General features: G+C 45.5%; 1 protein-coding gene across 1 annotated transcript; it reads right to left on the bottom strand.

Annotated features, from left to right (window-relative positions):
* Positions 1–6,654: 6,654 nt before the first annotated feature.
* LOC119137404 (BMP/retinoic acid-inducible neural-specific protein 3-like) lies at positions 6,655–19,944 on the bottom strand. The gene is made up of 8 exons (XM_037276695.1): positions 19,572–19,944; positions 19,205–19,490; positions 14,441–14,643; positions 13,775–13,980; positions 12,565–12,670; positions 11,195–11,431; positions 9,687–9,909; positions 6,655–7,975 (listed from the first exon to the last, which is right to left on the bottom strand). The coding sequence occupies exons 2-8, from the start codon at positions 19,456–19,458 to the stop codon at positions 6,847–6,849; spliced, it is 2,358 nt and encodes a 785-aa protein (XP_037132590.1). The 5' UTR covers positions 19,459–19,490; positions 19,572–19,944; the 3' UTR covers positions 6,655–6,846.
* Positions 19,945–20,171: the final 227 nt, after the last annotated feature.

Below are 20,171 nucleotides of genomic sequence, written 5' to 3'. Positions count from 1 at the left end.
AATAAAAAAATACCCAAAAATAAATAAAATAATTAAAAGAAATTAGATAAATAATATATATAAAATAAATGATAATCCAGTAAGTAATCCAGCACACCAAGTTTCCATTCCGCTTGTCAATAAATCTTTGTGTGCACACTTTTAAATCCCTGCAACAATCTGTCACCTCTGTGACAATTGCAGCAAGGGTGATATCCCACGTCGTATGTCTCGCACCCCAAATGATACAACACGTTCGGATTGGCCGGCGCAAACGTCAAACCTGTTGAAAACATCAACCGAGTCAAATTTCCAATCTCTTAACGGTGGCCGCGTTTGACAGTGAAGTGATGTTGTGTCAAATTGAAGATATTTTGCAAGGCTGTTGTGGGCTTATCTCCAAAGCGTTCTTTGAGCTGCTCATTTCTGTCACTGGCGTGTCACTTTGCTGGTATATTCAGTTTGTCAAGTTGGATCTGTTTAGTTTATTCCTTTGCTGTCTCGGGGGCAAAGACACTGTGCGTCTTGTGGAATGAATCCCTCAGATCGTATTTTAACATCCAACCTCCTAAAAAGCTTTTTGTAGCTTCAGTAACTTGACAGTCTGATGGCGTAACGGTTCACTTGCCTGACTCGTGCACGGGGACCGTCGGGCTCAATTCCCACTGGGTGACAGGGAACGGTTGTCCGTTTCTCTGTGATTGACGGGCAATTTTGTTTTTTGTCCAATTGAGCTGGGGATCTGGGCGGGGCTCCACATACCTTGGAGAGGATAAGCGTGGTGAAAACATTGTCACGGATCACTTCAACGTGGGGAAAGAAAGCTACCGACCGAGGCAGGAGTCGATTTAAGATTCCGCCGCGTGCTGTTCAGACATGAGAGGGAGAAGAAACTATTGACGACATTGAAAAGGTCAGAAGGTGCATGTACAGTATGATGCACAAACCTTTCAAATTTTCGATAAATCAGGTTGAATTTGCCGAAGCTTGCGGCAGATCCTTTGGTGCGTTTTAATCTTTGCGACTCCTCCAACGAGCTTTCCCGTTGTGCAAGTGCATTTTATTTTTTCTCCACATTTGGAAAAAATATAAATTGCAGGCAAGAGAATTCGACTGTCCCTGTCTGGCACTGTGCCGTCAAGAATAGAAAGAGGATGTGCAAACCCACCCACGGCCAGAAATTGCATTCAAACATAAGAAAAAAAACAACAACCTTATCCCAACATTTGTCCTTCTACTGAGCGGCAATGGTCCCCGGGCGGGCTGCTTCTTTGTCAGGTCCGTGGCTCCAAATGGCTTGAAAAGCCTTTCCCACCAAGTGACGTATCTTTTTGTCATGTGTGATGATGTTTTTTGGCTCAAAGTATATCTGCATGTATTTTTCACAAAATTTAGTTCAGAAAACAATCACTTATCATCTTCCAAATCAATTTTCAATCCAACAAGAAGGCACCTCCTCCGAATTCTTAGCACCGCTGCAGCCAACGTAATTTGTCGATTCCACCGAGTTCCTAAATGACTCATTCACACTCGGCACAAGTGATGCGCTAATGCTCGGCTGCTTGCGGAGAGCAGATTGGAGCTGCAGAATGTTAAGAGACCAAAAGTCAATGCTTGCGTCTCTCTGCCCTTCCTCAGGTTATCTGAACCTGACTTGGCCTGCCTCTGTGTACGTGTGTGTGTGTGTGTGTGACTCAGTGTGTGCGGCTGATTTAAAGCTCAGTGGCATTCGCCGCTCCACCAGCAAAAGACACGATGTGCCTGGACCATATGACTGGATTTAGTGTGACCCAGTTAAAATGAAGTCTTTTGCCGCTTGGCTGTAGTGAATTCTCTCTTAATTGAAGAGACAGCGAGCGAGCAGCAACTTCCAAAGGGCATTCAGGTAGTAGATTTTTACCGGAGGTGAGATTTGTCAGCCGTCTATGATTAGTAACTGGACTTGAGCATCGGCGTCACGCGGCACGGCGCCGCGAAACAATCCTCCGTCGGCTCATTTATTCTGCCGGCCGGCCGGCGAACAACACATTTGGAGAGATCAATGGCTTGTGATTTTGAGACGTAATTACTACTTCCAGCTCAGGTTTTCTCAGCGACGTGCGGATATAGTGCTTCCTTCCTTCCCAATAATTGGCCACCAGGTCCCCAGCTGTGAGATTAGCGCCCGTCCAGATATGGCGGCTTCTGCTTTCTAGCAGTCCCCACGGGCTCCAAGTGCTGATTCCAATGGCTTTTATTAAACAGCTTATTCCCACCTAATTGCAAAAATGCTCTTCGGATGCTTTTTTTTTTTTTCTTACTAGCACGGCACAGTTTGATTAATGTGATCAGGGAGTGCAGAAAGTGCTGCCGGGCTCCAGGCAGCCAACAATGCTGAACAAATGAACCGTACTAATTGTTTGTTTGAGAATTGGCACATTAATACCATTAAAAATACAGAGCACGCTATATGGAGCCGTTGCCTGCTCACGGCGCGTGGGACAAATATGGAGCCGCTGTGCTAACACGTGACACTGCTACTGCGCCAGCGTCGACCGTTTGGACAAACCTCAGAAGCATTAGAAGCTGTAATGATGTTATCTCCCAAAGCAAAAAAAAAAACATGTCCTTTTGAAACTTAAGCAGCTTCTAATGTGTTTGGGGGGGTAAACATTTGAAAGCGGCAGTGGCGAAGATCTTAATGAGATGATGAAATGTCCTCCAATGGTTGCTACACATTGCACAGCAGATGTCATTCTCTCGGGAGCGACATGGTAGCCGTGAGTCATACACACAAAGTAATGGAACGCCGCAATTATCTGGTCAAATAATCAAATTGTTAACATGACAAGCACTCTCCAGATCTTGATGAATGTAATTGTGCCGAGAAGCCACTCAGATGGACCGTCGGGCTTTGCGGAGATAATCAAAGTGGAGAGCGTGTACTTCCTGCGCCCAAGCTTGGCAAAATCAAACCCGAGTGCCTTTTAAATGTATTTATGTTTTAAATGTATTCTTAGATGTTGCAGGTTGGAGCTCTGGTGGGATTTCTGCTCTCTCCTTCTCTAATGTTGAGAGTTAAAAGAGGCTGATGCAGAATCAGGAGACTAAATCCCAAATCCCTGTTGGCACAAACCCCGGGCAGGCAGGCACACTGGAGTTGACGCCGTGCGTATCAGTGATCTGCCAAGCATTGTAAATCCTCTCCATCTGCATACAGCTCCTTGATCCTCACTGTATCATTAGCACTTTGGCGATAATGAGCGGGTGGGCTAAAGAACGGCAACCTTTGCTTTGCATTATTTCGTGTGTGCGCGCGTGCACGTGCATCACAATCACCCGTCATGAAAAGACTTTATGCAAATCCGAAAAGCTCGTGTTGTTGTTAATCATGAACCTCGGCATTTTATTGTGCAGCTCTCCGATTGAAATGAGATGATGCTGTTGATTATGGCTGATAGTGAGGAAATGGCAAATGGCCACGACTGAATTATTCTCAAGCATCTAATCAGTAACTTCATTTGGTTTTATGGCGCAAAGGTCCATCCTTGAAGGCAACAATCCATATTTCGCTTTCTTGACGCAGAAAGTAAGAGCTTTCGGTTATACGGAATGAATTGATCGGAACGTGCCGATCGCTTTTGGATCGATTGCAGAGCGCCTTTCAGAACCCCCCCCCCCCATGCATAAGGGTGGGGGCTCATAATTTGCTCCTTTTGCTAACTGCACATTTTTATGCAAGTCACCGTAGATGTGCATCATGTTAAAAAAGAAGACGGCTCTTTCTGCTGATAAAAAGATCTGCAGAGTCTTTGAAAAATTAAAACACTTGACATTTCCAGAAAATCGTCATAATGGTCATTAAATCTGTGAGTCACTTGAATAACTCACCGACGCTTGAAAGTTTTTGTTGGGCAAATGTATCACATAAATGAAAGAGCGGCTGATAAAAGGCAATAATCAGCAGCATTTTAAAACACAGTATGTGGAGACGTCTCCCTGACCTTTTGCTGTTATACTAATGCAGTCCAATAATTCTCACATACACAGTACGTGTTAATGTGTAGGCGTGTGTGACGTATCATCTGCTATTATTCCGGATGCCTCCCATGGGCTGATCCTCTCCACAAAGTGTGCCCCCTCCATTGAGCCCCTGCCAACCCCCAGCAGCATGCTTGTTAAACAGACACTCACATTAGTGGAGCTCATGTTTCCTCAGAGACCCACACAACTGCCAAGCCAAAGTAGCCGCTTATCACTCACACTCTGCTCCGTGCTTGGGTGCATGTGTGCATAGCACGCATTTAGAACTCCTGCCCTCAAATCACCCGCCCCTGCGCTTGTCCACCTTTTGCCAAATTGCATCATTTTTCTTCTCCGGTGTATTGCACGTTTGAAGCGGTTACGCTCGGAATCCATTAGTTGTTGTAGACACATGTAAATTGGTGATCGATGTTTTTTTTTGGTGCATACAGTATATGTGGACTTCATCACAGCAAGTGTGGTTTTTAATGCAGACTTCTCAACCATCAGTTGGAAGTCCATGTTCAGCTCTTTTCCCAACAGGGTTGAGGTGAAGCGCATCAAATGTCAAATTTGCTGAAAATATCACCACTTGGAAATCTGAAGTAGACATGGAAGCAGGACAGGAATCAGTCCACCAAAGTGCCCCGAGTACATAGCAGGACCTGAGCTATTATGTGACACTTAGTAAAGAAACAAACCTTTCTGTTGCAATTAAAGCTTTGGTGGTTGGCCTAATGATTTAATCTTTACGGTCTCGTTTCTGTCCAGTTGTAACGGAAAGTGTGCATTCTGGCTGTTATTTAAACGTAACTTTAATTGCTTTGCAGCTGTTGCTTGCCCATTTGTTCAAACTAAAATGTAGGTATAAAGAAACAATTAGGCTGGATTTACACGACGTAGGTTCGGAATATATGGAATGGGATATTTTCATATCGGTTAAACATCGGCGAGTTACACCGTTCGAGAGCTCGACCGACACAAATCAACGAACGCTACGTGGAGGCGTCTCCAAACGGTCACAGAAAAACGTTCGAATTTACCTCGACTCCCTGGCGACGTCGTGGAAATGTCTCGGCAACCAGCGATCTGTTAGCCAACTAGTCTCCGAATACTGTACCCGATGACTAATCAGCCGTAATCCGAAGAGACAAGTGGATGGACGGATTGATATTTGAAATGGCAATCATTGCCTGCGCTGGCCAAAAAGCCACATTACTTCCACCACAGAGTCGAATTTCAAAATCTTGAGCATGGTAGGCAATATTTCTGTTTATAACCAGGGGGGTTAGGTTTAGCCAATAGTTCTCAATGTTTCAAGACGACTATCGTTCAACTGCATCTCCTCTGTGAAGTCATTACATGAACTCTTTGGCTCCTCTGAAATGGGAATGCATACAAACCTCTTTGTATTCCATGCGAGTAATACCACATGAGCTTTAATCTGTGGCGTAGCATGTTGGGGGAATCTTGATGAAGCGTCGACTTTGTCTTCAGATTTTAATCAAAGCCGCGCTGGATGCCGGCGGCTCCTGTACCGACATCCCCCGGGGCGCTGAAGCGAATTTCCCTTTTGGTCCGAGAGGTTCTCGTCCCTCGGATGCTATCCGAGGGAATTTTCCTCGTCACCGATGGCTAACTGCTGCTGTTTGATGCCGGTCATGTCTCACTGCCGAGCGAGCTCATCTATCACGGTAAGTGTGAATGGCAGTCAGGGACGGCGGTGGATCAGAGGAGAGGAGGGCTAATTCCAAGCAAGCCTTCCTCTCTCCAACTATATACTCAGCAATCTGTGCCAAGGCGAGTCCCTAAAAGCAGAATGGAGACCTTGTGTTTTGAGGCTCCAGATGGGCTAAAACAACAACAACGGCCTACACACACCTGCAGCGTTCCGGCGGGGGGGGGCTGCTCCTCCCGTGATGTTACGTAAGAAACGGTCAGAGCTTCTCTCAAAGTTAGCCCTGTCTGTTTTAATTGCTGTTTGTGGTAAAATTTGGATTCTATGCGTCTTTGTATGTTGCCTTAGGTGGTCAACTAGCAGCAGTGAGACTACCATAAGCTATTTTTGCTGGGCAGAGAGGCTTTAGTTTCAGGAATGTGTAGGTACTTAGAATATGGAAGGGCTATTTGTTCGTGAGCAGGGAAGACCCTAGTTCATGACCTTTTAGGGGCATCGAAAGCAACCAGTAGACTGAGACTCGAACCGCAGCTGTTGTCTTGCCAGGTATAAAAGATGCGGGGCCTCACAGGAGAAGAAAGAAGGAAGGAGGGGCTGCTAACATCTTTGCTGTTGGGCTACTCGAATTTTCGGAGAGACTTCACTCTGACATCGGTTGAATAAAATCTTTTCCCAATCAGCCGCGTGTCACTGGGGTGTTCCTTCTCTGGGCCAGCCATCGTCCACCAAGTGTTTTTTTGAAGACCAGCGAAGCAACAAAGACCATTCACCACATGTTCAAGGTAGCATTTCAATTCAACAGCAAGAAAGTTGCAGAAGTTTCTTTGTCATTCCCATGGCAACTGCGGATCACTTTCTTCACCAGTCTTCACGGTCTCGTGCGTGCGCAACGTGTCCGTCGAATTGGATCGAATCCCTCCCGTGTGCTATGCGTGGAATTGATTGAGCTGCGCTTGTTGTCCGTGGCTAGTTAATACCAACGAGAAGCATAGCAGTTGAAACAGAAGATTTCAACATCTTTTATTCATAAAACTACATTGACATTAGCGGTGATTTGAATCGCAGAACAGCTTATGTACAACAAAGCCTCAGAGAATGGACCATTCCCTTGACAACAAATGAACCCGGCTGAAAGAGGATGCAAGCCCGTAGTGTATGCGGCAAGAAGATAGAAAACCAAAGTGCCATTAGCTACAGAGTTTGGTGGCCTCGTACTCCACGTAGCTCGGTTGCCTGGCGCTGAACGTCTGCAGGGCGGTGAGGATCCTGCTCACGTCCGCACCGGAGAGTTTAAGCCGGTGGCGGAGCAGACAAGCGAAAAGGTCCACGTGGGGGGCCCCGGGAGGCGAGAGCCGGTTGACCCTGTAGCGCAGCTCCACCAGCTGCAACAGAGCCGAGTCCTGCGATCCCTGAGTGTACGGGTAGTCGATCTGCAGGATCAAGTCCTGGATCGCCTCAGGGTCAAAGTGCATGCTGTAGCCAAACAGCTGCATGCTGTTCACTTTCATATAACCCACGCTGTTGGGCGGCTCGGTCGCCTCCACCGGGTCGTAGTCCGCCGAAGCGTTCTTGGGTCCCGTTGACCCGCCCTCCTTGATACGGCTTCTCAAGTAAAAATGCACCGTCTCAAAAAAGCTCTTCCGCCTGTTCCCGAGAGACAAGGTCCAGTTATAGCAGTCCAAGGGAATGTCCAATTTGGTCCGCTCCCAGTCGGGATAGCCGTGTTGTCCGATAGGCATGGTCCAGCTCTCCGAATGGCTGCCCCCGAAAGGATTGACAAAGAGCGAAAAAGCCGGCTCCAGGCTGCTGTTCCTGCTCAGACAAAACTGCAAGGCCAGTCCAAGGAGCATGTGAACTCTGCTGGATTTAACCCGGTTGCTCTTCAGGGTCAGCAGCATTCGCTTCCTCCACGACGGGTCGAACCAAGTGTTTATCCGCACGTCGTTGCTTACGAACACGGCGTGCAGAGTGATGCGCGGATCGCGTCTCTGGAGGAGGTAGCGAAGCTCCACGTCGTGGAAGTCCCGATCGCTCTCCAAACCCAAATACGGGTCCGTAGGGTCTGGCACGGCGTGCCTGCAGACTCCCTGGTTGAGGGTGAAGCCGGGATTGCAACCGGAGCAGCGCGTGCGGTTCTCGGCTGAGCAAGACGAACAGCGGGCTCCGTCACCCGTGGAGCACGGGATGAGCCCTTGGCACGGCGGCTGGCTATAAGGGCAGGAACATCGGGCGCTCTCGTCATTGTAGACGCCCACTTGGTTGTTCTCGCTGCAGTACAGGATGGAGAGGGTGTAGCTCAGCCAGAAGTGGAGAGACCTAGGAGACAATCACATCCACTTTTACATCAACTCGCCATTGAGGATTTTTCTTTTTCAAGGTACGAGAGAACCATGAGGACACCTCACTTAAATTACAAGGACCACTTGTCTCTGCTCTTATATCTCGTAAACATGGATATGAGACAGAGTAATGGGTGTGCCTTTGATTTTTTTTTTGATTTCTCCTGATTACAATCACACAGTTCACCATTTGATGAATAAAGACAATCATTTTGATTGAATTCCAAAAGATTGAATTCAAGGGAGACAACAGATGGGCACCTCCAATTACCCTTAATGCGTTTACTATATTACGACATGATACATACTTCACATAAGAAAACAAAATCTATTTACAATACAACTTGTAAGCACATGGGGAAATTTAATAAAGCCGTAAAATAAATGTTTCACAGAGACACAAACAATAAAAGAAACAGCTGCACCTACTGACCCGAAACCAATATGGTCTTGTTTTATTTTACCAGCAGTGAGTGTGTCATAAACAAGTCTAATTGGATTTCAGACTGAGGAGGCAGTGTCTAAATTTGACTAGTGAGCTAGCGGGCCAAGGTTGTGTAATTTTACGAATGTCCCTCCTACAAGTCGCAGCCAACGGTGGCTGTGACAATCTGCTAAAGTCCAACATCCGGGTGGATCTATGCTGAAACAGCAGCTGAAGCAAAAAAAAAAAAAAAGCTAGAGCGGTAATGGATAGCAACGGCCAAAACTGAGATTCTTGAAAAAAAACAGTAAACAGTAAATGGACTCCGTTTATAGAGCACCTTTCAAACTTGAACCTACTCGGAGTGCTTTTACAGCGTTGACGAGCTTGCAGATAATGACGAATGGTGGCTGGCACGGAAAGAAAGTATACGGACAGCTGATGCTGCAAGTGTCGCCATTAGTTTTGGGATTCGGACAAAATTTGGGGAGGTCCCGGAAGCTCAAGAGTAGATTTGCAGGTTTGCCAAATCATGAAATTCAACGCGATTGTCATTAGAAGCAAGTATGAAGTACCGTATTTTCCGCACTATAAGGCGCACCTAAAAACCTCAAATTTTCTCAAAAGCCGACAGTGCGCCTTATAATCAGGTGCGCCTTATATATGGACCAATATTGAGCCACGACAGCAGGTGTGTCCAAAGTCCGGCCCGCGGGCCAAATGTATATATCTTATATATGGACAAAGTTTTAAAATGAGCCATTCATTGAAGGTGCGCCTTATAATCCGGTGCGCCTTATATATGGACAAAGTTTTAAAATGGGCCATTCATTGAAGGTGCGCCTTATAATCCGGTGCGCCTTATAGTGCGGAAAATACGGTATGTCAGAGGCAGAAATTGAAAGTTTCCATCCTGATTGAAACATTGAATATTGGCAGATGGAAGACAAAGCCTCCCCATTCCATGTCAGTGGCCCAAATTTTGAAAAATGATGATTCAGAAAGCAAATGGCTTCTGACAACGGCATGTTTTTCATCGTTAGCAGCATTAAGCGGGTGAAAAAAAGTCAGTGATGAGCAGCAAACAGGCACTTGAAGCTTCTGTGGAGTCCCAAGGAGCTCTCACTGCAGGAGCTTCCAATTAGAAGATATTTTTGCAGTGTATATCCACGCACAGGGTTAAACCTTTTCAAAAATGCAATTAATCAAAACAAACAGAATTTTTTCGGCTTGTGGTTGCCACTTATTTCATTTTGCATCTCACCTCGGCCTCTGCAGGATGATTTTGGGCTGTTTACTGCACCTCTTGCTGAGGCTGAAGAGCTTGTTGATGGTGCGGCGAGCTTTGGTGAAGAGCCGCTGGTTGACGGTCTCGAGTTGCCTGTAGCGTTGGAGCAGGCTGGCATCTGTCCTCCATAAGTGCTCCACAACAGATGTGTTTACAGCGTAATGCGTCGGCAGCTTTCCAACAAAGCTTTGGAATTCCTCTGGAAGGACAGAAGAGCACCAAGGGGCAAAATTTGCTGCTTGGGTATTATCCAGAAAATAACAATCTGAACGAAAATACCCAATACGCTCCTCGTTTTTTGTCTCGGAAAAGCAAATAGCTCGAGGAATTTTTCGGTATTAGTCGGACGAGCGGGAGTATTTATTTACAAGTCTGTTATTCTGAATTGTTAGGGAACAAAAAGAGACTTTCGAACCCGTATACAGTGAATGAACGGATACCGTCATATATATATATATATAAAACGTCACCCAAGCACGGTGACAAGAGAAATGGCGAATTGTGAGCTGCATTTGCAAAGCAGCATTCTGCCTAAAATCCCACGCAATCCTTTAAAGTGTTTTTCCTTCCTACTCAAGGGATGGGATAACCTTGATTTTAGTGGAGGCCATTTTATTCATGCCCCAGAACAGATTAAATCAGATTTTGTGCAAACCTCTGGGTATTTTGCTGACTAAATGCCAGTTGAGGCCGCTAATCCAATCAGGCACGGTAATGTTGTGTTTATAGTCACGATAGCTTTGTTTCACAATGATACAATATTACATTATTAGGTCCTAGGACGCCAGGCGTGCTTTGTTTGATCGCTGGACCGTTTATTTGTGCGCGAGCCAATTTGCCGCGTACAAAGCGGTGGGGAACTACACGTGGGAAAATGAGGACAAGCTAGCTTCTTAGTAGAGGTCACACAATCAATTAGCAAGTGTCACACTGTTAGAGGTACGTTTACAACACCTGCTGACAAGTCACGTTTTAGCTGTAGTGGTAATGAATTACCGTATTTTCCCGACTATAAGGCGCACTGGATAACAAGGCAGGCTCTCACGAATCAAGTCTGTCAATTGTTGAGAACATGTATTGATTTGATGAAAATGTATTTTTTATTTTCTCCGAAAAATACGGTGGTCCATTATTGAAGTCATTACTCAAATCAACCCTAGATTAAAATGATCTTTGAGTGACCTTCTTTTCCACTCCATCCTGGCCCAAGAGCCGCACGCTGAAATCTGACACTTTGAGTGACAGTTCATTTGATTTAAAGTGGCAACACTTGACAGCCAGGCAAGAATTTTGAACGAGAACAAGACGTGGCTGTTCTGTTCGTGTTAGCGTTCAAACGCGACGGCGCAGTCTTTCCGAGAACAAGGGCCGAAAGTTCAGAAGCATTTCAAGCGGCGCCGGAGCTTGTTGATTGCGCGAGTCACGCTCGCTGACATTTCCAAATGACTTCTAAGGGCAACGATAAATCACGACCTCGGACTCACCGGATGCTTCAAACTCCAAGTTGCTCCGCCTCCAGGCCTCTCTGATGCGCACAAGGTTGTTTTCCAGAGTGTCCAGGTCAGCGTGAGGGCAGTTGCACTGTGGGAATTCCACCCTGCACTCGCACCAGCATTCGTTGTTTCGGCACATAAAATGACCCTGGGATTTACAGCCAATGTAGTCGAGAGCCGCCTGAATGAAGTGGCTCCGCAAGTAGCCGGGGAGGACGACCTGCAGCCCTGCCGAGCGTGAAAGACAGCAGAACCAAGGCAATTATTCGAGTGCCCCTGCCAAAGATGAGAGAATCAGGCCGCTGCTTTATAATTATCGTCAACAAATGGCAGCACAGCGGTGACAAACTAATTGCACGGCGGACTTGATGGATTTGACTCTATTTAGGTCCAATATCGACCTGGCTGTTCAATTCGTTAGATGGCTACAGCAGTTGATTTTGACGCCAAGAGATTCTTCCAAAAATGTCCTGCTATGAGTAATGACCTACACTTATGTTCCTCTTTTTAAAAGGCAGATTATACATAAAGGCCCCTTTGAAAACATCCATTTGCTTTCAGCTGAGTTCTCTGAATCTCTTCAATACACAACAATGAGAACGAGTTGACCCGTAAAATTCCGACGGTCCGATTCGTATACGGTGAATAAAATTGCTTCTTTTTCGGTTTTACGATGACTCGAACAGGAAGATGAACATCAGCCAGCGGGCGTTGAGAATGTACTTATTATTTCACGCACACAATGTTCTTTCCACTTAGCTCTGAAAAACAATGTCGAACAAAATCATTGCGGTCTACTGGCAGCCGAACGGTACAATGCCGCCAGCTTACAAAAGTAGCATCGGGCCAAACGGCTTGCTCGCTATATGTGTAAGTTGTTTACTGCTAACGAGGCAACTGGAACGCTGATAGTTGGACAAGTTGCAACGGGCCACCTAACGCAGGACACGAAATAATCACTTGTGAATGATTTCCCAGCTAGACTCCCAAGAGCAAGGATAAGCCAATTAGTGTTGCTTCCAGTCCACGGGTAGCATATTTACTGCGGAATTACTGAGACATGCTGCCATTTACGATGCGTTTCCTATCATTTTTGTCTTTGCGGGCGATTCTGCTTCAATTTTTCACTTTTTTCATCATGTCTGATTGATCTGTGGGTTACTGCAGGAACAATAAAAAAATATTCCATTCAACAACCAAATCCTGTCATATGCTTTTTCTATTTGATTTTACCGGACCTTTATTTACTCGGGTAACAACAAGGGAAATGACAAATAAATACACAACAAACGGTACGATATAACCTCATAAATAAATAGAACATATATTTATACAATAGGTCCAATGGACTCGTTTCTTACCTTGTAGCTGAACCTTATTTTCTGGACTGTGAACCAGAACCGAGCTGACGGTGTCCAGATTGTCATAGTTGCTGCATCCAAGTGGCCCGGTCCTGGTTTCTGTTACCTGCATCCAAATAGAAAAAATATATATATCTACGTGCTTGAAGAAACTTGTCTTATGTCACTTGATCTTTCAACAGTCCCTTTTTCTACCTGAAATCACATTTGAATGCAAGTAGTACACTGTTAAGGAAGGTCTTCCATTTACAAGCCTCCTCAGAGAGGCATTAGCGAAAGGAAATCTACTTTGCTCCGACCACCTAACATCAAACGCTCCTCAAGTAATTGACCCCGCTGTTGAGTCTAGAAATGTTCATTTTGCAGAGGCTCGACTTGCAAATCCTTCCTGACATTTCCAACATTATACCTTTTGAATGAAAGGACGTCAATAGAGGCTTCTGTTACACCCGACCCCCCCCCCCCCCCCCCCTCCTCTCATCTGCTACTCTCCATTGAATGGAAAACAGTCTAGCCGGGAATTAACGGGATGATATCGCAAATCGATCAAACCGACAGATAACCGCAAGAAGATGTTTGTGGGGTGGCACTCGTCTTCATCAGCAGCTATTCACTTTAGCATCTAACGTTTTAGCCTCGGGCTGATGTATGCGTTCTCTCTAATAGCTACTTTCGATGTTAAAACGGATGATTGGTGTTTCCGTCGTGAGGTCTTGAAACGGCTGCACTGGTCCACTCCTCTTAAGCTCTCCTTTGGGGCTGCCATTTATAATCCTTTGAATTATACTACAATGAAGTATAGCCTTCAGTATTACAGTAAGGTATTTTGCGAGGAATGGATGGCAATGATCGGACAATTTTGAAATGCAGAATAAATGGCTTCCTCGTGTCAGGCGCACTCAATAAACATACCGTATTTTCCGCACTATAAGGCGCACTTAAAAACCTCCAATTTTCTCAAAAGCCGACAGTGCGCCTTATAATCAGGTGCGCCTTATATATGGACCAATATTGAGCCACTACAGCAGGCGTGTCCAAAGTCCGGCCCGCGGGCCAAATGTATGTATCCTATATATGGACAAAGTTTTAAAATGGGCCATTCATTGAAGGCGCGTCTTATAATCCGGTGCGCCTTATAGTGCGGAAAATACGGTACATGTCGATTCTATTTAACAGTGCACATGCATTTGTCATCTTTTTTTGAACGCACCCGTATAGCAGTAGAGGCGATCTGGAGGTGGTGAAGTCTACGTAGGGTGCTTTCTCTGTCGGTGAAGTAGGACGCCGCCAGCTGATGGAGCGCCTCTAGCGTAATTACCCCGCTCGCGTTGTCGCTTTTATTGCCCTCGGTCGCCACTGGCGGAGATTCCTGACCCAGCTTCCTTTTGTCCACAAATATGGTTAGGGATTCTTCCCCTGGTGACGAGAATACGAGCTTCATTAGCGTCGACGGAGGGAGCGACACTAATCACCCTTCGTTAGCATCTCTTCATATTAGATTGAAAAGTGGTAATTAAGCGCTGTGGAGGAAGTGACACTTTGGATGAATTGAGGGAAAGTCAGAGAAAAGGAACACATTATTTATTCATCATCATTAATCACAGCCATTTCATTGTTACCATTATATCAAATTTGCCGGTGACGTTGGTACCATGGAAAATCGGATGTAGCCCAAATTATAATGTGTCTTTACAAAATGTAATTAAAATGAAGAAAATTCTTTTTCTCTCTCTCCATCCTCATGGACCATTGCAGGGCACATCAAGATAAACGATTATGTACACACCTTAGGGAAGAAGCCTAATAATCAACGACCATTACTCCGCACAGAATATAAATATATGTCCGAAATGCTTGCCCGTGCGTTGTACCGTACCTCCCAATGTGGCGGCGAGGAGGAGATGGGTGCCGTATTTTTTTATTAGACTCTGGGTAATTGCGTGCAGGGTCGGCCGTCTTCCCAGCTGGCGGACGGTGTTCATGAATTCGGGGTCGAGGGGCACGGTCAGACCACGACCGCCCCCGAGACTGTCTCGTTTCTCCACCGCCAGGCTGTTGACCTTCCATCGACCAAACTCCCTGGAGACACACACACACACACACACACACACACACACACACACACTTAGTTGGCTGCAGCCTATTCTGATATTTGTCACCTAGTCACTGGGTGAAGTCAATGTTACAGAGGTCATAGTGGCTGGCTGATACTTTTCTATGATATTGGTCCTCTTATTATTCTGAGCCACTATCATTCTAACCCAATTAAAATCTAATTGAAAGGTTTGGATGGGAGTCTTAACTCACTCACTCACTCACTCACTCACTCACTCACTCACTCACTCACTCACTCATTGATTTTCCTGTGAGATAATACCTTTATTTAGACCACAGGTGTCAAACTCAAGGCCCGGGGGCCAGATACGGCCCGCCACATCCTTTTATGTGGCCCGCGAAGACAAATTGTGCATCAAATTTGTGTCATTCCTAGAATTGCACTTTCAATAATATCTTTTTTTTTAAATATTTGACCAGTTTTTACTGGTCTGATTTGAAAACGAGTTATTTGTCAGTTTGTTTTGTAGCTTTGACTGTATATAATATGAGGTGCTCATGCATTTATTTGGGTTGAAAGTCATAATGGCCCTCCGAAAGAAGCTGACTACAATGCGGCCCGCGAAAAAAATGAGTTTGACACCCCTGATTTAGACAATTCAGTTTCCTCCAGAAACAAGAAGGACCTCACAACAGTCGTTGCTCGGAGCACAAAAAAAAGATGGTCATGACTTTTAAAAAGGAAAACACCACGTGGTATTTCGTTCCTGTAGTTCAAAGAAAAAGGCAACTTTTAACTCCTTTCATAGCCGATGTGCAATTTTCAATAACGTTCCTTTTCCATTTGCGTCAACTATGGCTTCAAAGTTTTAATAACCCGAAGTAAAAGACTGCTTACTTGAAGACGAGATAATTGTGTCGAGTTTCTAAAGCAACAGATCTCGGACTTATTTTCCGAACCTGAATCCTTTCAACTCCTTTGAATGAAAAATGATTGATTTTCTTGGGGTTTTACTTCTCCGCAGTCAAGCATGGGCTGATGAGGCCCAGGTAAATTAGCACGCAGTCATCCTTCAGCATCAAAAGTGAGACCCTGCCTCCATTTTCCAGCTCAACACTGATTCCAACGTGCAGCTGCCATTGTGAGAACGCGGCGTCGCAACTAAACCCAGTCAAATTGTTAGTCTGTCTCATGGACAAATCACGGCTGAACATCTCTAATGGAGTGCCGCGGACCACTCTTTGAAAGCTTGCAAGAAAATCGATTGGCCGTGAAAGGACATGTTCCAAAATGATCATTAGATCATGGTTTGTTCGCTCGGAGATATAAAAGCCACTTCGATCCAGATAAAGAGTCCAATTAGTTAAAGTGTCATTCGAAGAACATGTCATGATTGTGTTCTCAGAGGACAATTATATCTTCGGGGGGGGGGGGGAAACAAGGCCAAAGCGTTAGCTTGGATTTATTGACAAATCCGACTTTGGCATTTCTGGAATCCGAAAGAATGTGTCCCCCGCACAGAATGAACAAAATACCAATTAGAGACAAGTACTGCAGAGACACTTGTTTACTTCTTCCACTAGGATCCTTCGGCACGTACCTCCGAGCGAGAGCAAAGTCCAAAATAAACCTCAAGCCAAAGCCCTCCACCCCATCTTTAGGATACTCAAATTCTGCATATAAAATGGTTTAAGCTCAGCTAAAGAGCACTTGTTAAGTGAACTAAGTCCAGGAAAAAAGTTCGGAGAGTGTCAAAATGAAGAATGCTGGCGTTCAACTCCAAAGACGTATTCATCTACTGTGTGTCATAATGGCACAGCAATCCCACAATTGTTATTGTCAATCCAAATATATGCTGATTCAGGTAGAAAAGATGTGCAATTTTACCGGGAGGACAGGCAATCGGCGCATTGAGTTGTTCCTGCCTCTCTGTCAAACTGAAATTGCTTGGGCGATGTCGTCGTCCATACATTAAACTCGAATGACACCGCAAGTCCCAAGATTGTGTCAAAACATCCCGCCAGTCAGTGTTTCTCTATCAACCGGCCTCATTGAGTCGAATCAGCGAACATGGCATGTTGGATGTAATTGGGGATTACGCGAGACCCCCCCGCCTCCCACCCCGGGGATACAAGCATCCCAGTAGGCAATCTCTCCACCTCCATCGCTGTATTCACCCCGGGATTGCCACTTGTGTGATGATGAGCATTCTTTGAAAACGTTGGAATGCTGCAAGTAAACAAGTCTCATTATGCACTTTGCAGACACGAATGTCAGCGAATCGAACCTGTTCTTGTCCAATATTGCAATCCCACAGTGCTGCTGGCTCTGACTCCTTCTGGGAGGCAATCATTGTCACGAGGAAAGCTGCTCAGCACACAAATAATTGGGGAACCGGGACAATGTGTGGGGTATGCCATTACGGCCAATCGTCCTAATGAACGGACAGACTCATTGTCCACTTCTGATGGACACAAGGAAAGATTGTTTGCTAATACAATGTAGTCCATCCGGACAGATGATCACATGCACTGTGCACAATCAATCGTGGTGAAAGCATCTCATTGGCCAGAGAAAAGGTGAGAACATCCAAAGAGCAAATAGACAACGTAATCACACGCTCCTGGCAAGCACAACACGTAAATTATACGCCACAGAGGTGGGAAGAGCAGCAAGGCAATGTTGGCCCCAAGGCAGCTTCATATTGGACACTCGGTCACTCCGAATCCATATCTATCCCTTTGGGTCAAATATACACTGAAGGAGTGACTCCATAAGGATAATTTGGACTCTGAGGTACCCGTTCCAGGTATAACTGTAAAAGTGAAGTGCCAATAGAACCAAAACAGTACCTTTGAGGAGACCACACAATTATAATTCCAGACAGTGCTTCTCTCTCTGTCTCTCTCTCAAATGATTTGAAGTGTTTTTACAATGCAGCAAACTACCCAAGTCCGGTTCTGGAGAGCCACTATCCGGCCTGATTTACATGCAACATCCCGGATTGAACTAATCAGAATCGCGATGAGGCATTTGCAAATCTTGCTGAGGAGATGCTCATTTGAATCAGGTATGCTACCCTTAAAACGGGCTGGACCACAGTGTATTTGCACAATATGAAAGAAAATTGTGGTGAAGAAAATGATTGCACTGTTAAATAATTTGCGTGTGGCTCAGAAAGCATACTAAGGACATTTTGAAAGGCACCATATAATGAGAGCAGCACTTAAAAATCCGCCGATGATTGCCAAGCAGGTATTCAAAAGCTGTGTGTCATCTGAGACGCTCTGAATGCATCATATTCCATAGACATAAATCTGGATTTCGGCCACCTCTAATCCCTAATTTACAAAGGAAAACATTCGCAGGGCTCTGGGATGATGACTAGTTTTCAAACATATATATATATAATTTAATAAATAAATACAATAAATAAAAATAAATAAATTATAATATATTATAATAGTAAATTAATGAATACATAATTTATATTATATATAAATAATATAAAAAACACATATATATATATATATATATTTAGTTACATACGCACACACAAAAAGTGGTCACAAAGTGATTATTTTTTTTGGTGCTGGAAAACTGGAGATTGATATGGACGGCCTTCAGGGTGCTAAAAATGTGTTAAAACGATTTTGGCAAAATGCGTGCGATTTCTAGCAGGCCAGTTGGTGTCGTAGCGAAATAAAGACGAAAGAACAGAGCCTTCCGCCGTCAAGTCATTCTCATGCAAGACAACACATCATCCCCCCAGCGCACAAATTACCACTGACGTTTTTTGCTACTTCAGCTAGGAAGGAAGAAAAACTCAATGGTTGGTCATTTGCAAGAACTCATGACTATCATGGAGAACCTGCGGTGCAGCCTCAAATGCTCTTAATGATCCTTTTGTCAGGATGGAGCTACTACAGACTTTTTTGGGAGAGGATACTGTGTCTTTTTCTTTTCTAATGCATTAGAAAATACAGTGTATAATGCAATATCATTGTTTACAATTCACTGGCTAATTGAGCCCTCTGTTTGGAGATAATGGCTTGTGGTTTATATGTAAAAATGGTGAGCAGAGGTCATATTACTCCTTGTCCACAGACTCGAAACAGTGACCATGCAGTCTCTTCTCACTTGTCAATGATTTCATATCTACTCTAGCTAATTAGGGAAGACAGTCAGGAAGGAACCTAAAGAGCTGACACGAGTCCATTCAAAGGAAACAAAATGGTAAAATCGCAGAAGACTGGCTGGAGATTTGCCAGCAACAAACAAAAAAGTCTGGACATTGCCCCTAACCCGTCCTGAATGCATTTCCACCACTTTGTCGCAAGCAAGCTGAGCACAGCGTGGAGCCCGAGTGAAGCTTTCTCCTTGCTCTTTTTCAGTCTGAATATGTCGAGGCTGCATTTCACAAATCTCAGCCTTGGCAGGTGTGATACCTGCCAGGGCAAGCCCGAGAGTGGGCAGCCTTTCAGTACGTCTCCACGGCAGCAGCTGATTCATTCCACCCTGCTTTTCAAGTGGCGTGTTAGGTGAGATGAGAAATGACAAGCGCTGGGCCAAAATGCATCTCACCTGTAGATCTTATATCGGGTGCTGAAGCCTTGCTGGTGCCTCTCCGCAGCCTCGGTGAACTCCAACGACTGCTGGAAGGGTCCTTTATCCGACAGAAGCCATGCGAGCGAGCCGCCCGGGGAGCCGCCCGACGAGACGGCGGCTCCCTCGGCCCGCGAGGTCCGGCAGCAGCAGCAGCAGAAGAGCCAGAGGCCGAGAGCGGCGCCGCTCCATAGCGGAAACAGCCGCTTACGACGGATTCTCTGACGGCTCATGCTTCACCCAACGACACCTCATTCTCTCCGGGCTGGGAGGGTCCAACAGAATACTTTGCTGACAATTGCGCCTTTCGGAAAGAATCAATCAAAGTGTCTTTGCGATGACTCACCTGACTTTGCAAAAGAAGACCAAATGATGGACTCGTTAGGAATTGAAAGCTGGCATTTAGAAAAGACGTCCAAAGGGCAGCGAGGGCTTTCTTTCAACTTGATTCCCGCTCTGGCTCAACTTTGTCACAACGGATGGACCCCCCCTCCCTCCCCCTGAGTATCGGCGCATCCCTCCAGCGCAAGTCACTTGATTCCAAAAAGTCAATGGACGGGTTCATCCCCACGCCAGGCATGGCAGGAACGGCACGAAGCTCCTGTTTTTGTTTACTTTGACCTCCCCTCCTATTTTCATGCAAAATTCTGCAGCAGCTGTTCTCCTCCTCCTCTTCCTCCTCCTCTTCCTCCCTCTGCTGTATGAATGAGCGGCTGCTCCGACCGACACAGAGAGCTTTTTCTCTTCACCCCCCCCACTTTTCCCCCCAACGGCACCTCTCTCTCTCTCTCTCTCTCTCTTTTTCTCGGAGCCAGTGAGGGGGGGGGGGGTGATGTGTACAGTCTCAGTGGATTGCGGTTGTAAGGACAGCCGGATGAGGATCATCAGGAATGCTTTCGATCCGTCGACAGCACCTTGGCATGATTGCTCCTCACTATTTGGGATA

Source organism: Syngnathus acus, chromosome 17 (assembly GCF_901709675.1).
Source record: "Syngnathus acus chromosome 17, fSynAcu1.2, whole genome shotgun sequence".
In the NCBI taxonomy this organism is placed as follows: Eukaryota; Metazoa; Chordata; class Actinopteri; order Syngnathiformes; family Syngnathidae; genus Syngnathus; species Syngnathus acus.
Note: the sequence above shows the minus strand (reverse complement) of the source record. Positions and strands in the feature narration are given on the sequence as shown.

Coding starts and splice junctions, on each gene's coding strand:
- LOC119137404 (XM_037276695.1), bottom strand. CDS start 19,458: ATGAGCCGTCAGAGAATCCGTCGTAAGCGGCTGTTTCCGCTATGGAGC. Junction 14,644..19,204: donor ACCCGATATAAGATCTACAG/GTGAGATGCATT, acceptor GTGTGTCTCCAG/GGAGTTTGGTCGATGGAAGG. Junction 11,432..12,564: donor AAATAAGGTTCAGCTACAAG/GTAAGAAACGAG, acceptor CACGCTCGGCAG/GGCTGCAGGTCGTCCTCCCC.